This window comes from Microtus pennsylvanicus, chromosome 1 (genome assembly GCF_037038515.1).
Source record: "Microtus pennsylvanicus isolate mMicPen1 chromosome 1, mMicPen1.hap1, whole genome shotgun sequence".
NCBI classification, from domain to species: Eukaryota; Metazoa; Chordata; class Mammalia; order Rodentia; family Cricetidae; genus Microtus; species Microtus pennsylvanicus.
In genome coordinates, this window is record NC_134579.1 from 124,142,220 (window position 1) to 124,157,075 (window position 14,856).

Here is a 14,856-nt window from a genome sequence, read left to right on the forward strand (position 1 = left end):
CCGACCTCTGGGCACCGTGTAGGTGTGAGTACCCAGTGCCGACCTCTGGTCACAGTGCAGGTGTGAGCACCCAGTGCCGACCTCTGGTCACCGTGCAGGTGTGAGCACCCAGTGCCGACCTCTGGGCACCGTGTAGGTGTGAGCACCCAGTGCCGGCCTCTGGTCACCATGTAGGTGTGAGCACCCAGTGCCGACCTCTGGTCACCGTGCAGGTGTGAGCACCCAGTGCCGACCTCTGCCCAGGGTGCAGGTGTGAGTACATGTATACTTAGAAATGAAGGGGGAGGGAAATAGAGGGATGGAGATAGGCTCTGCTGGGTCCCGTGGTGAAGCTGGATGGTTGGAGCTGGGCATGGTGACTCACGCCTTTAATCCCAGCCCTCAGGAGGCTGAGGCAGGCAGATCTCTCAGTTCAAAGCCAGCCTGTTCTATGTAGTGAGTTCCAGGATAGCCTGAGCTATATAGTGAGGCCCTGCCTCAAAACAGTAACAAAAACCAACACAAAGATGATGGCTGACCTTTTTTAACACACACACACACTCCTACATGCGCGGAGTGTCTCTGTATCCCCACCTGGTTGGTCTATTTTTTTTTCCGAAACAGGGTTTCTCTGTGGTTTTGGAGCCTGTCCTGGAACTAGCTCTTGTAGACCAGGCTGGTCTCGAACTCACAGAGATCCGCCTGCCTCTGCCTCCCAAGTGCTGGGATTAAAGGCGTGCGCCACCACTGCCTGCACCTGGTTGGTCTTTAGCTCTCTGTTTTCAATACCCTTTCCAACATTCCTTCTGTGAACTGGAGAGATGGCTCAGTGGTTAGAGCATTTGCTGCTCTTGCCGAGGACCTGGGTTCAGTTCCCAGCACTCACATGGTGCCTCACAACCATCTGTAACTTCAGTTTTAGGAACTCTGATGCCCGCTTCGACCATCCATGGGCACTGCATGTACATGGTGCACAGACATACATGCACACCCATATGCATAATATAAAAAAATTAAAAACTTCCCTCAAGTGCAGGGTATAGTGGCACACACCTGTAATCCAGCACTCTGGAAGCTGAGGCAAGATGGAGTGTTCAAGACCAGCCTGGGCTTCATAATGAGACCCTGCGTCAAAGAGAAATCTCCCCAAATAATATTAAGTACACACCAGTCTATAGGCTGTGGCCTCCTCTATGTCAGTGTGTGTCTATTTCTGTAAGTTCATGGGCACCCTGAGTGCCATGAGAGATGGGCACTGTGTCCTCATCAAGCAGGCAGAAGGCATCTCAGAGACATGGGATAGCTAGGCCCAGGATCCTGCCCCTGCCCTAGATTCACAGCCGGGCTCTGAGCCATTTCCTACCCCTCTACCCCCAGAGCCATCCACGGGGAAGACCTGCCTGCCCAAGGCGCTGCTGAACCTGAGCAATGGCCGCAATGACACCATCCCAGTGTTGCTGGACATCGCAGAGCGGACCGGCAACATGCGCGAGTTCATCAACTCGCCCTTCAGGGACATCTACTACCGAGGTGGGTCACTGAACGGACAAGGTAATGATGAGTGAGGGGCAGCAGCCAGCCCCTTGCCCTTCGCTATTCTGAATTTCAAATTGAGGGATTGAGAGAGTCTGAGTCTCCGGGATGCAGTACCCCGTTGCTATCTGATGCCCATGACCTAGGAAACTGAACCCTAGAGGCTGTGGGGTTGGACACCTAGGCCACTGGAGGCTCCACAGCACACCATGTTGAGCCAGAGGTTCCAGGAGGCAAAGGTGTCATGTGCATAGTTCCCTGCTCCCCGATTCGGAGAGCCTAGGAACAAAAGCTGACATTTACTAAGATTGCTAAATATCAGCAAAGTCTGTGAAGTTCATGGGTGCCGGGGTAAGCGGGCCGGCTAACCTTGCTCTGACCTCCAGGGTTTATTTGGCTAACCCAGTGGCTGGGTGGGCATTCCTTTTTCCCCCCTCTATGCCATGGGCATCTTTCCCAGGTGGTGTACCCCATCAGTGGCCCTCGAGAAGCTCACATTCCTACTGGACTCTGATAGAACCCACAAAGATCGTGCATCTTACAGCGAGCAGTCAAAATTCTGAGGCTCAGAGGGCATCGCGCCCTCCAGGATTAGAGTCTGTGTCTCTGAGTTTTTGCCCTTGGCGCCCAGAAATCATTTTTCCTGTGATCCTAAAAGTCTGCTTTAGCATACAGCAAGCACTGACCGTCATGCACCCCAAATCCCACGACAGCCTTTCCGTGATTGCTGGCCAAGGCTTGGCCTTGAGGTCCCTAGCCCAGTTTCCACACCTGGTAGTCCACTCTGTAGCCCTCAGCAGGCGTGGCTGGACCCCTGCCATGCCAGAGCCTGGCTTCCTTTCTCCCCAGGTCAGACCTCCCTGCATATCGCTATTGAACGGCGTTGCAAACACTACGTGGAGCTGCTGGTGGCCCAGGGAGCCGACGTGCATGCCCAGGCCCGAGGGCGCTTCTTCCAGCCCAAGGATGAGGGTGGCTACTTCTACTTTGGTGAGCAGTGGAGACTAAGGTGGGAGACTGGGGACAGGTTGGTGTCTGCAGCCCTGGTGACTCTCCACACACTCAGCTGAGCTACCACAGGTCCTGGCCCACCCTGTGGTATACATCCCCCAGGCCATGTCTCAGAGTGGGAACTCTGCAGAGTGTTCAGACAGGACCTGGGTTCAAATCCTCACCTTGCTTCCCCCTGGGCACATGACTAACTACACGAAACTCAGTTTTCCCGTCCATAGCTGTAGGACTGTGGCAGACTGTCAGTACCAGCACCCTAATATGCAAGTACTAACACCATAGGACGAGTGGGGTGTCACAGTCCAGACTGCCACCTTGTTGCCACAATTAAACCAATGAAATACTCTGAACATCACCCTGCTAACGCCACACATGACAAGGGACTCAGAGACAAAATTCCACAAAAATCCTGCCACCAGGAGTCCAGACCCACATAGCTTCCAGATTGCACGGGCCATGTCCCCAGATAGCCAACCCCTGCCTCTCCTGCAGCCACCATGAGAAGCCCCAGGCCCACACAGTTGTGTGGAGCAGGTGGTGGCATCTGTCCCCATCCCTAGCGTGGTCCCCTGTATTGACCCCCAGTTTCCTTGGCCCCAGGAGAGCTGCCCTTGTCCCTGGCAGCCTGCACCAACCAGCCACACATTGTCAACTACTTAACGGAGAACCCGCACAAGAAAGCAGACATGAGGCGGCAAGACTCGCGAGGCAACACGGTGCTGCACGCATTGGTGGCCATCGCCGACAACACCCGCGAGAACACCAAGTTTGTCACCAAGATGTATGACCTCCTGCTTCTCAAGTGTTCCCGCCTCTTCCCTGACAGCAACCTGGAGACTGTGCTCAACAATGACGGCCTTTCTCCTCTCATGATGGCTGCCAAGACGGGCAAGATCGGAGTGAGTGGGCCCAGCTCCCCCTGGGGCTACTACTGGCATTTATGACCCCCATATCTGTTGAATGGAGCTGCGGGCCTGCTTTTCATCCAGCCCGGCTCCCACACGGCTAGCTTTACACCAGAAATAACAACACACAAATTGTATTTTTTTTAAACACTGCTTGGCCCATTAACTCTAGCCCTTACAGGCTAATTCTCATATCCCGATCAACCCATCTCTAATAATCTGTGTAGTATCAGTCTTACCGGGAAAGATTCAGCATGTCTGACCTGGCAGCTTGCTTCATGGCGTCTGCCCGGGAGAGGGGAGCATGGCCTCTGAGCTCCCTTCCTCTTCCTCCCAGCATTCTGTTCTGTTTACTCCTCCCACCTATGTTTTAACCTTTGAGGCCAAGCAGTTTCTTTATTACTTAACCAATGACCTTCTTCCATCACATATCCGTCTCTGCAGGCCCACTCCAGGAAGTAGGCATGGCGTCTCCAGAAGTTGATATGGCTCCCTAACACCCACTCAGGCTCCTCAGCTTTATCTAGACCCACTAAGTCATCCCCACTGGTTGCTCCTTGCCCCAGCCCTGCCAGGCAAGATAAGTCACTGATGTAAACTGAGTCCCAGCCTCCAGCATGCTGCCTCCTTCAGCTGGGCCCTCTCCTCTCACAGCGCCAGCACTGTGGATGCTGTGTGTGTTAGCCTCGGCACTGTGGGTGCTGTGTGTGAGGTTGGAGAGATTCCTAGCCTCGGCACTGTGGGTGCTGTGTGTGAGGTTGGAGAGATTCTTAGCCGCGGCACTGTGGGTGCTGTGTGTGAGGTTGGAGAGATTCTTAGCTGCAGCACTGTGGGTGCTGTGTGTGAGGTTGGAGAGATTCCTAGCCTCGGTACTGTGGGTGCTGTGTGTGAGGTTGGAGAGATTCCTAGCCTCGGCACTGTGGGTGCTGTGTGTGAGGTTGGAGAGATTCTTAGCTGCAGCACTGTGGGTGCTGTGTGTGAGGTTGGAGAGATTCTTAGCTGCGGCACTGTGGGTGCTGTGTGTGAGGTTGGAGAGATTCCTAGCCTCGGCACTGTGGGTGCTGTGTGTGAGGTTGGAGAGATTCCTAGCCTCGGCACTGTGGGTGCTGTGTGTGAGGTTGGAGAGATTCTTAGCTGCGGCACTGTGGGTGCTGTGTGTGAGGTTGGAGAGATTCTTAGCCTCGGCACTGTGGGTGCTGTGTGTGAGGTTGGAGAGATTCCTAGCCTCGGCACTGTGGGTGCTGTGTGTGAGGTTGGAGAGATTCCTAGCCTCGGCACTGTGGGTGCTGTGTGTGAGGTTGGAGAGATTCTTAGCTGCGGCACTGTGGGTGCTGTGTGTGAGGCTGGAGAGATTCCTAGCCTCGGCACTGTGGGTGCTGTGTGTGAGGCTGGTCTGTACCCTCTGTGTTGTGGGTCGTCCTGGCGTTGATCTGCTGACGCCACTAGCACCCCTGCCATGCACTGTGACAGTCAGATTGTCTATAGACACTGCCGGACTGTCCCTTGGGAGGCACCATTGCTTGCAGTTAGGAACCAAGCTGTGGTTTTCAGTGCTTCCCGAGGGGGGGGGGCTCAGGCCCCACTCCACCCTGCCCTCTGTGTGCTTCAGTTTCCTTTTCTGGTGTTGCTATGACAGTTCAAAGAGGCACATGCAGCTTTTAGTGAAGAACTGAGGGGGTGGCAAGTGCTCAGGAAGCCGGATAGGACTAACCACGGGGCAGCCTGAAACTCCTGTGACTTGGGAGGGTGTGGCAGAAGAATTGGAAGTTCAAGACCAGCCTCATACAGAACAAGTTCAAGGACAACTTGAGTAACTTAGGGAGGCTGCGTCTCAGTGGTAGAAGTCTTGTCTAGCACATGCAAGGTGCGGGGTTCTACCCCCGCATTGAAAGTCTGTCTGTCCATCTACCTATCTATCTATCTACTTACCTACCCACTTATCTGTCATCAATCATCTATTATCTATGTCTCTATTGATCATCTGTCTATTATCTATCTATCATTTGTCTATCATCTATTACCTATGTCTCAGTTTATCAGCCATTTATCTTTCTGTATGTCTATCCATCATGATTTATCAGTCATCTCTCTACCATTCTCTCAGTTAGGGTTTGTATTGCTGTGAAGAGACACCATGACCACAGCAACTTTTGAAAAGGAAGGCATTTAGTTAGGTGGCTTACATTTTCAGAGGTTTTGTTCCTTGTCCTCACAGTGTGACATGGTGGTGTGCAGGCAGACAAGGTGCTGGAGAAGTAACCGAGTGTCCTACATCTTGACTTGCAGGCAACAGGAAGTGATCTGTATCATTGGGCATGGCTTGAGCATGTATGAGTCTTTAAAGCCCGCCCCCACAGTGACACTTCCTTCAACAAGGCCATACTTAACTCTCACAAAGCCATACCTCCTAGTAGTGACACTGCCTTTGGGAGCCATTTCTTTTCAAACCACCACAGTCATCTATGTCTCTATCAATCATCTATCACCTGCCAATCTATCAATCATCTACCACCTGTCAATCTATTAATCAGTCTATCGTGTTTAACATCTATGTCTGTATATACCAACCATCTGTCTTCTATATGTTTAGCTATCATCTATGTCCCCATCAAATGTCTGTCTACCATCTATCTATTATCAATCTATCAGCTATTTATCTACCTGTCTATTATCTATCTATCATGAATCTGTCTATCTATGTCTCTGTGTATCAATCATCTATTTATCACCTATCATACATGTCAGTCAATCTATCATACGTGTCTCTACCAGTCATCGGTCTGTCTGAGAGCAAATGTTCCCTCTGTAGGTTTTTCAGCACATTATCCGGCGGGAGGTGACAGATGAGGACACGCGTCACCTGTCCCGCAAGTTCAAGGACTGGGCCTACGGGCCTGTTTATTCTTCTCTCTACGACCTGTCCTCCCTGGATACGTGCGGGGAGGAAGTGTCCGTGCTGGAGATCCTGGTCTACAACAGCAAGATTGAGGTGGGTGCCGGGGCTAGGAGGGAGCCCAGGATCAGGGGCTGCGGGATAGACGTTCTTTAAGGAATGTCTGGTTCTGTGGTGCTATAGAATATGAAGGAAGGGTAAGTTGAGGCAGACTGTGCAGAACCTGAGTGCTGAGGCCACCGGATTTCCTGTAGCTGGAGAATGGATTAGGGGTGAAGGTGAGGATGGAGGAAAGCCGTGCTGTGGTGAGCCTGCCTGAATCCCCAGCCTAGAAAGGCAGCTGTGCCGCCTCCACCTTTCACAGAACCGCCACGAGATGCTGGCTGTCGAGCCCATCAACGAACTGCTGAGGGACAAGTGGCGCAAGTTCGGGGCCGTGTCCTTCTACATCAACGTGGTCTCCTACCTGAGCGCCATGGTCATCTTCACCCTCACGGCCTACTACCAGCCACTGGAAGGCACGGTGAGTGCTGGCTCGGGGGCCGACGGGCAGGAGCCGCCCGGGACAAGCCTCTGTGGAGGGGACTGAAGAAGGCTTGGGGTGGGGAGGAAGATGTCCAGGCACTGAGGTGGCTCTGAGACAGGAGAGGAAGATGCTGAGGACCCAGATGTTTGGGGTGGGGGAGCATCTGGATGGGGCCAGATGTTGAGAGCAGATGAGGACCTTCTGCACCCGCCCCCAGCCACCCTACCCTTACCGTACTACGGTGGATTACCTGAGGCTGGCTGGTGAGATCATCACACTCTTCACGGGAGTCCTGTTCTTCTTCACCAGTGTGAGTGCTTGGCCCAGGGCCATCTGCCTGCCCAGTCCTCCTTTCCCTCTGTCCTCTCCTCCCTCCTCCTCATCCCTCTCCTCCCTCCTCCCTCTCCTCCTCTCCCTCCTATTCTCCCTCTTCCTTTCCCTCCTCCTCTTCCCTCTCCTCTTCCTCCTCTTCTCTCTCCTCCTTTCCTTCCTCCTTTCCCCCTCCTCTTCCTCCTCTTCTTCCCCCTTTCTGCCTCCTCCTCTCCCTCCTCTCTCCCTCCTCCTCTCCCTCCTCTCTCCTCCTTCTCCAACCTAGGTTCTCTTTTCTCTCTTCCCTGCTTCAGCAGCTGAGCCCATGGTCTCTTTCCTTCACTCTGCCTCCTTCTCTGCTATCTCTTCCTCCTCCTCCCCTCATTCCTCTGGCTCTACTCCTGTCACTGGCTGTTTCTTCCCTTCCAGATCAAAGACTTGTTCATGAAGAAATGCCCTGGAGTGAATTCTCTCTTCGTTGATGGCTCCTTCCAGTTGCTCTAGTGAGTAGAGCTGCCAGGGCAGAAGCTTCTGGGTGAGGATGGTCATCCACATAGTGGGGAGAGGTGACACTATTAGGAGTGATTTGTCCAGCAAGATGGCCGTATTCAAAAGGCTGGGCAAGACCAGGGCTTTACTATACCATGGAGAGAAAGCATTTTGACCTCTTATTCCAGTAATTGAATGCTAGTGTCTGCTGGTATTAAGAATTGTAATACTGTCTCTTTTTAGTAGGGAGAAGTGTTGCAATTGATTAGTGATGTCTGCCCAGGTCAGAGCGTATGGAGATCACTGTATGTGTGCTACATCTTTTCCATTTCCTTTAGAATTAGAAAACAATAACATTTAGCCATGAAATCTCCACAGAACTTGGGATCAATCAATCAATCTTTCTTCTTTTTAAAATCATTTTCTTTTAATTATTTCATGTGTGCACACATGGACACATGTGTGCATGTGTGTGTACATATGCGCGCGCGCACACACACACACACACACACACACACACAGGAGTCAGAGGGGCACCAGATCACCTGGAGCTGGAGTTAAAGGCAGTGTGAGCTACCTGATCTAAGTGCTGGGAATGAAACACAGGTCCTCTATAAGAACAGTATGTGCTCTTAGCCCCTGAGCCATTGCTTCAGCCCTCTGAATCTTTCTTGACAATTCCAAAGGCATGACTTTGGGGTCCTGTAGGACCTCAGAACCAGTGTCTCAAGCCAGATGGTGGTGTTTCACGCCTTTAATTCCAGCACTCAGGAGGCAGCAGCAGGCAGATCTCAGAGAGCTCTAGGCCAGCCTGGTCTACAGAGTGAGTTCCAGGACAGCCAGGGCTACATAATAGAAAGACCCTGTCTCAGGGAAGAAAAATCAAGCTGTATGGTTGACTGAATGCCAAGATGTCAGGTACCCCTGTACTCTGTTGGGGTCTTGAAGCCATTGGGACTTCTCGGTGCCCCAAAGGGCTTGAGAATGAGCCCCCTCCTCAGTCTCATTGTCCCTTCCCCATTTCTGCCTCTCCCCACCTCCACTGCCCTATAGCTTCATCTACTCCGTGTTGGTGGTCGTCTCTGCAGCCCTCTACCTGGCTGGGATCGAGGCCTACCTGGCTGTGATGGTCTTTGCTCTGACTCTGGGCTGGATGAATGCCCTCTACTTCACCCGAGGGCTGAAGCTGACGGGCACCTACAGCATCATGATCCAGAAGGTTTGGGCAGGGACCCTCTGCAGTCACAGTGTGCCTGTTCTATGGCCCATAGACCTGAGGACGGGGCACTGGGGGACAGTGGGCCTGCTCTAGCCGAGGCCAGGACAGAGTGGGGTTTGGAGAAAGAGGTGGGACAGGGGCGTGGAGAGTTGAGAACCCTGTGTGTGCCCTTTCCTCTACATCATCCCACCCCTCCCATTAGATCCTCTTCAAAGATCTCTTCCGGTTCCTGCTGGTCTACCTGCTCTTCATGATCGGCTATGCTTCAGGTGAGTGTGAGGGTGCGGGGGTGGGGGTGAGTAGGCCTAAAAGGGAAACCATCATAGACGAGGACAAGAGGTGTCCCTGCTTGAGATCCCCATGTGTGGCCAAGGTCAGCCAAGCTGCATTCTCCCCTATCAGCAAAAGCCTTCATCATCCCAGTACAGATGAGCAGTCTCAGGCCAGAGAAGCCACATAAGCTGCATGTGTTCAAAAACTACAAAATGCAGGGCCAGCGAGATGCCTCAGTGAGCAAAGGGGCTGTCACGCCTGATGACCTGAGTTTGATCCGTGGACCCACAGAGTGGAAGGGAGCACTTGACTTTCAGCCGTCGTTCTCTCACCCCCATGTGTGCCATGGCGTGTGGATGCCCTGACCCCCACATAGGCACAGCCAAATAAATGAGTGTAATGAAAACTGCAGAAGTGGCTATCTCTGTGAGCAAACTAGAACTGAAACTGAGAGGTCAGGTTAGGGTAGGCTAGGTCATAGGCCATATATGGAACAAACAGCACACATTCTCATGCTACTCGTGTTTGTGCCCAACGCAGACATTGCTAATGGATCACAGAGTGGTTTTTTTTCTGTTGTGCTTAGATCAGGTCCCAGAACCCTTCACACACACTGTTTGAGCATCCAGCTATACAGTTTGATTGCTTTGGTCTGTGAGTTGCAGAGTGTTGGCCCTATGCTTGAGATGAAGGCAGTGTGGCTTCCTACAGCCTGGTGAATGCAGGGCCGCAGCTTCCCTGCCCTGGCTGGCTTAAGGGTAGCATAGCTGGTTGCTGCTAAACCTCCAGAGCTCCATCTGGTCTTAGCAGGTAAAGATGGCACCAAGAACAACTTGGGATATGTGCAGGCATAAGGACCCGCACAGAGTAGAGCCTCTGGGACAGTAAGACAGTTGTGATCAGCCTTGGGCTTCACCTCTGGATGGAGTGGGGGAGGAGGGAAGAGGGGCCTGTGTGGAGTCTGTCCCTAGGAGTGCTTCCAAATATGCAAGTGATAGACTGCACAGGGCTTCTAGGGACAGATGGGGTAGGGCCACCCTTGCCCTAGGCACCGTAGGATGTAGCTGCACCCCTGACTCCACCCACTCAATGTCAGCATAGCCACCCTCCCATCTCTTGTAACTACGGATGATCCTGTCTCCAGAAGTCACCACATGTGCCCCGAGAGATGATGAAGGATGGGTAGCTCCAGCCTCCATTCTGAAATCCCCCAACTCCTCAGAGAGTTTGGGGGTGAGCAGAGGTGCCCCCGAGGCTCCACATGTGCTTGCTGACTTGGCTTCCTCCTGGCTGACCTGACACTAGTGCTCGCCCCTCCCATCTCTCCGGTGGGAATCCCCTCTCAGCCGTGCGTGTCCCTCCCACAGCCCTGGTCACCCTCCTGAATCCGTGCACCAACATGAAGGTGTGTGACGAGGACCAGAGCAACTGCACGGTGCCCACATACCCCGCGTGCCGCGACAGCGAGACCTTCAGTGCTTTCCTGCTGGACCTCTTCAAACTCACCATTGGCATGGGCGACCTGGAGATGCTGAGCAGTGCCAAGTACCCCGTGGTCTTCATCCTCCTGCTGGTCACGTACATCATCCTCACCTTCGTGCTTCTGCTAAACATGCTGATCGCCCTCATGGGCGAGACGGTGGGCCAGGTGTCCAAGGAGAGCAAGCACATCTGGAAACTGCAGGTGAGACATGCATGGACGTTCCTCACCTCCCATGCATGCACAGGCAGGTAGGGCCGCTGCCCATGTCTTAGAATTGCTTCATTTTTTCCCCTCAGTTTAATTCTCTCCATTGCAACTGTGGGTCCAGCTCAGGGCACCCAGCTGGCTTCATTCAGCATGAAGTCACGATGTCTGCCAGCACAGGGCCTGCTAGTCACTGTGACATAAATCCCCGAAGCAGAACCACTTATAGAGGTTCATTTGGCTCATGGTTTTGGAGGCCGAGAAGTTCAAGAATGGTGCTGTATCTGCCAAGAGTGCCATCCTGCTGTGGTGGGCGGCTTGGCCCACGAGACAGAGCTGGTCTCACAGCTTGAGTCTGTCTTCCAGTACTGCCTCATGGGGGCTCTGCTTAGGCCGCATCTGATCCTAATTGTTGACTGCACCGAATCAAACCCCTTCAACATAGGAACTCCTGAGGGATACACCGAAGCCACAGCAGACAGCAGGGGCATTTTAACGGGTTTGTGCTGAGTCTCTGCTGAGCCTTGATTCAAAAGATAGCTCAGGGTAAAGCGTTTGCCATAAAAGAAATTAAAGGACCTAAGTTCAGATCCCCAACCCATTTTGTAAAGCTGGGTATGGGAGCACTATAATCCTGTGCTTTCATGGCAAGATGGGAGGCTGGGATGGGAAAATCCCTGGAGGCAGGCAAGCTAGCCTGGGATGCAGACAGCAGACACGAGACCCTGTCTCAAACAAGATGGGAGCCAATGCAGCACCGTAGGTCCTTTGACCTGACATGCGTTCATGCCTTGGCACACTTGTGGCCGCACCCCATCCGCATGAACAAAGTGGTCATGGCGCCCCCTTGTGGAGGACTCAGCATTCTCCTGGGGGCTTTTCTCTGCTCACATGAAAATGCTGGCCCATTGCTCAGGGATGGAAAAGCCTGTGGCAGGAGAGCTGTTCCCTGCCGGGGTTCTTTGGGATTCTGGAAATCAGGGACTCCGGATCCATGCACATCCACAAACCTGGAAATCCACAGTGACTATTAAGGTCACCCCCAACCTGGTCACCCTTCGGGTCTAAGTGTTGAGAGACTCCATATGGCTCTGCTCCTAGCTTTCCCATGTGGCCACTTCTCTGAGCCCAGGTCTCCCTAGACCACTTTATTTTCATGTAAAGTGAAGCAACTCCCCCACCCCCTTTAAGCCCTAGCTCCTGTCCCTTCTGTGAAGGTCTGGGGCCCAGGCCATGGCAGCCCTCCTCCCTGCCTGGCAGTCTAGGGTGAGCAGGAGGTACCGCACCTACAGGAGAGGCCCCTGCTGCTGTGACATGGACATGGTCCTGGCCACAATGCCCTGGGTCTCTTTGCTCTGTTCTCCCACAGGGTCCTCTGGGAAAATGGGTTTATGGAGGTGTTCAAGGTAGGAGGCGCCTGAGGCTGGCGCTCTGCCAACCTAGCTCAGCCATTCAGAAGAACTATTGTTTCAGCTGGGCGATGGTTGCAATGCCTGTAATCCTGCAGGCAGAGGCAGGCGGATCTCTGAGTCAGAGGCCAGCCTGGTCTACAGAGCAAGTTCCGGGACAGCCAGGGCTACACAGAGAAACCCTGTCTCCAAAACAACAACAACAAAGAACTGTTGTTTAAAATCATGCACGGTGGTGCATGCCTCCCAGAATTTGGGAGGTGAAGGCCAGCCTTAGCTACACAGGAAGTTTGAGGCTAGCTTGGGCTACATGAGGCCTGCCCTAAAGAAAAAAGGAGTTTATTTGGCTCATGGTTGCTGTGAACCAGGCGCCTGCTGGGGCAGTTTACCCACACACCCGTGTCCTTCCTCCGGCAGTGGGCCACCACGATCCTGGATATTGAGCGTTCCTTCCCCGTGTTCCTGAGGAAGGCATTCCGCTCCGGAGAGATGGTGACTGTGGGCAAGAGCTCAGACGGCACTCCAGACCGGAGATGGTGCTTCAGGTGAGAGAGAGATGGCCCCAGAGGGATCGGTTCCAGAGGGACGGGCTCCTGCCATGTGCTTCTGGGTTTCCAACCCATTGCAACCTGAGGCTCTGAGGTTCTAGAATTCAGTCCTTCAGGAGGCGCTTGGTCTCTCAGCCTAAGTTCATTCAATTGTGAGGTGGGCACAGTGGGGCACCACCTCCTTGGGCACCTAGAACTTTTAAGGTGGGCACAGTGGGGCACCACCTCCTTGGGTACCTACAACTTGTGAGGTGGGCACAATGGGGCACCGCCTCCTTAGGCACCTAGAACTTCCAGCTGGCATCCTGTTGGGATGTTTGTATGCCCAGAGGCTCCATGCCCCCCTGGGGGGCTGGCGGAAATGGAAGGGGCTCATCCGGGTGCATTATGCTCTGTCTGCTGCCTGTGGCTGAGGTTGTGTTATGTCTGAAATGGGGAGGCTGAGGGAACATCAGATTGGGGGCTTGGGACCCCCAACTCATCTGCAGAGTGACCCATATTCCTGATGCCTTTACTCAGTTAGAAGGTAAAGTATTCCGTGACAAGGGCTTACCAGCCAGCACAGAGGCTAGCACGCCCCCGGGAGCGAGGCCCTGTCACTTTGCTCATCTGTGAGATGGGGTGTAACAGCGCCCCCTCCAGAGATCTTCAGAAGAGGAACCCCACATCACACGCCTTGTCAGTTTATAGTAACTGCAAATGCAGCTCCCTTGCTGGGTCTCATTGTGAGCCATTGCTCCACAAATAGAGGCTGTGGGGAAAGTAACAAGAAATAACTTCGAAAACACAACTTACACTGGCCCAGTTTGTTCCAAGAGACTATCACCAGACTTTACCAATGTCCTAAGAGACTATCACCAGACTTTACCAATGTCCTAAGAGACTATCACCAGACTTTACCAATGTCCTAAGAGACTATCACCAGACTTTACCAATGTCCTAAGAGACTATCACCAGACTTTACCAATGTCCTAAGAGACTATCACCAGACTTTACCAATGTCCTAAGAGACTAGCACCAGACTTTACCAATGTCCTAAGAGACTATCACCAGACTTTACCAATGTCCTAAGAGACTATCACCAGACTTTACCAATGTCCTAAGAGACTATCACCAGACTTTACCAATGTCCTAAGAGACTATCACCAGACTTTACCAATGTCCTAAGAGACTATCACCAGACTTTACCAATGTCCTAAGAGACTATCACCAGACTTTACCAATGTCCTAAGAGACTATCACCAGACTTTACCAATGTCCTAAGAGACTATCACCAGACTTTACCAATGTCCTAAGAGACTATCACCAGACTTTACCAATGTCCTAAGAGACTATCACCAGACTTTACCAATGTCCTAAGAGACTATCACCAGACTTTACCAATGTCCTAAGAGACTATCACCAGACTTTACCAATGTCCTAAGAGACTATCACCAGACTTTACCAATGTCCTAAGAGACTATCACCAGACTTTACCAATGTCCTAAGAGACTATCACCAGACTTTACCAATGTCCTAAGAGACTATCACCAGACTTTACCAATGTCCTAAGAGACTATCACCAGACTTTACCAATGTCCTAAGAGACTATCACCAGACTTTACCAATGTCCTAAGAGACTATCACCAGACTTTACCAATGTCCTAAGAGACTATCACCAGACTTTACCAATGTCCTAAGAGACTATCACCAGACTTTACCAATGTCCTAAGAGACTATCACCAGACTTTACCAATGTCCTAAGAGACTATCACCAGACTTTACCAATGTCCTAAGAGACTATCACCAGACTTTACCAATGTCCTAAGAGACTATCACCAGACTTTACCAATGTCCTAAGAGACTATCACCAGACTTTACCAATGTCCTAAGAGACTATCACCAGACTTTACCAATGTCCTAAGAGACTATCACCAGACTTTACCAATGTCCTAAGAGACTATCACCAGACTTTACCAATGTCCTAAGAGACTATCACCAGACTTTACCAATGTCCTAAGAGACTATCACCAGACTTTACCAATGTCCTAAGAGACTATCACCAGACTTTACCAATGTCCTAAGAGACTATCACC

General features: G+C 52.2%; 1 protein-coding gene across 1 annotated transcript in view; it reads left to right on the forward strand.

Annotated features, from left to right (window-relative positions):
* Trpv4 (transient receptor potential cation channel subfamily V member 4) overlaps nucleotides 1–14,856 on the forward strand; it is a 41,681-nt gene that overhangs the window by 24,492 nt on the left and 2,333 nt on the right. The window contains exons 4-14 of the mRNA XM_075982858.1: nucleotides 1,357–1,509; nucleotides 2,362–2,502; nucleotides 3,124–3,422; nucleotides 6,238–6,417; nucleotides 6,686–6,844; nucleotides 7,065–7,157; nucleotides 7,586–7,659; nucleotides 8,699–8,864; nucleotides 9,067–9,133; nucleotides 10,505–10,821; nucleotides 12,651–12,778. Of these exons, the coding sequence (XP_075838973.1) occupies nucleotides 1,357–1,509; nucleotides 2,362–2,502; nucleotides 3,124–3,422; nucleotides 6,238–6,417; nucleotides 6,686–6,844; nucleotides 7,065–7,157; nucleotides 7,586–7,659; nucleotides 8,699–8,864; nucleotides 9,067–9,133; nucleotides 10,505–10,821; nucleotides 12,651–12,778 (1,777 nt within the window). The remainder of the gene's footprint in view (nucleotides 1–1,356; nucleotides 1,510–2,361; nucleotides 2,503–3,123; nucleotides 3,423–6,237; nucleotides 6,418–6,685; nucleotides 6,845–7,064; nucleotides 7,158–7,585; nucleotides 7,660–8,698; nucleotides 8,865–9,066; nucleotides 9,134–10,504; nucleotides 10,822–12,650; nucleotides 12,779–14,856) is intronic.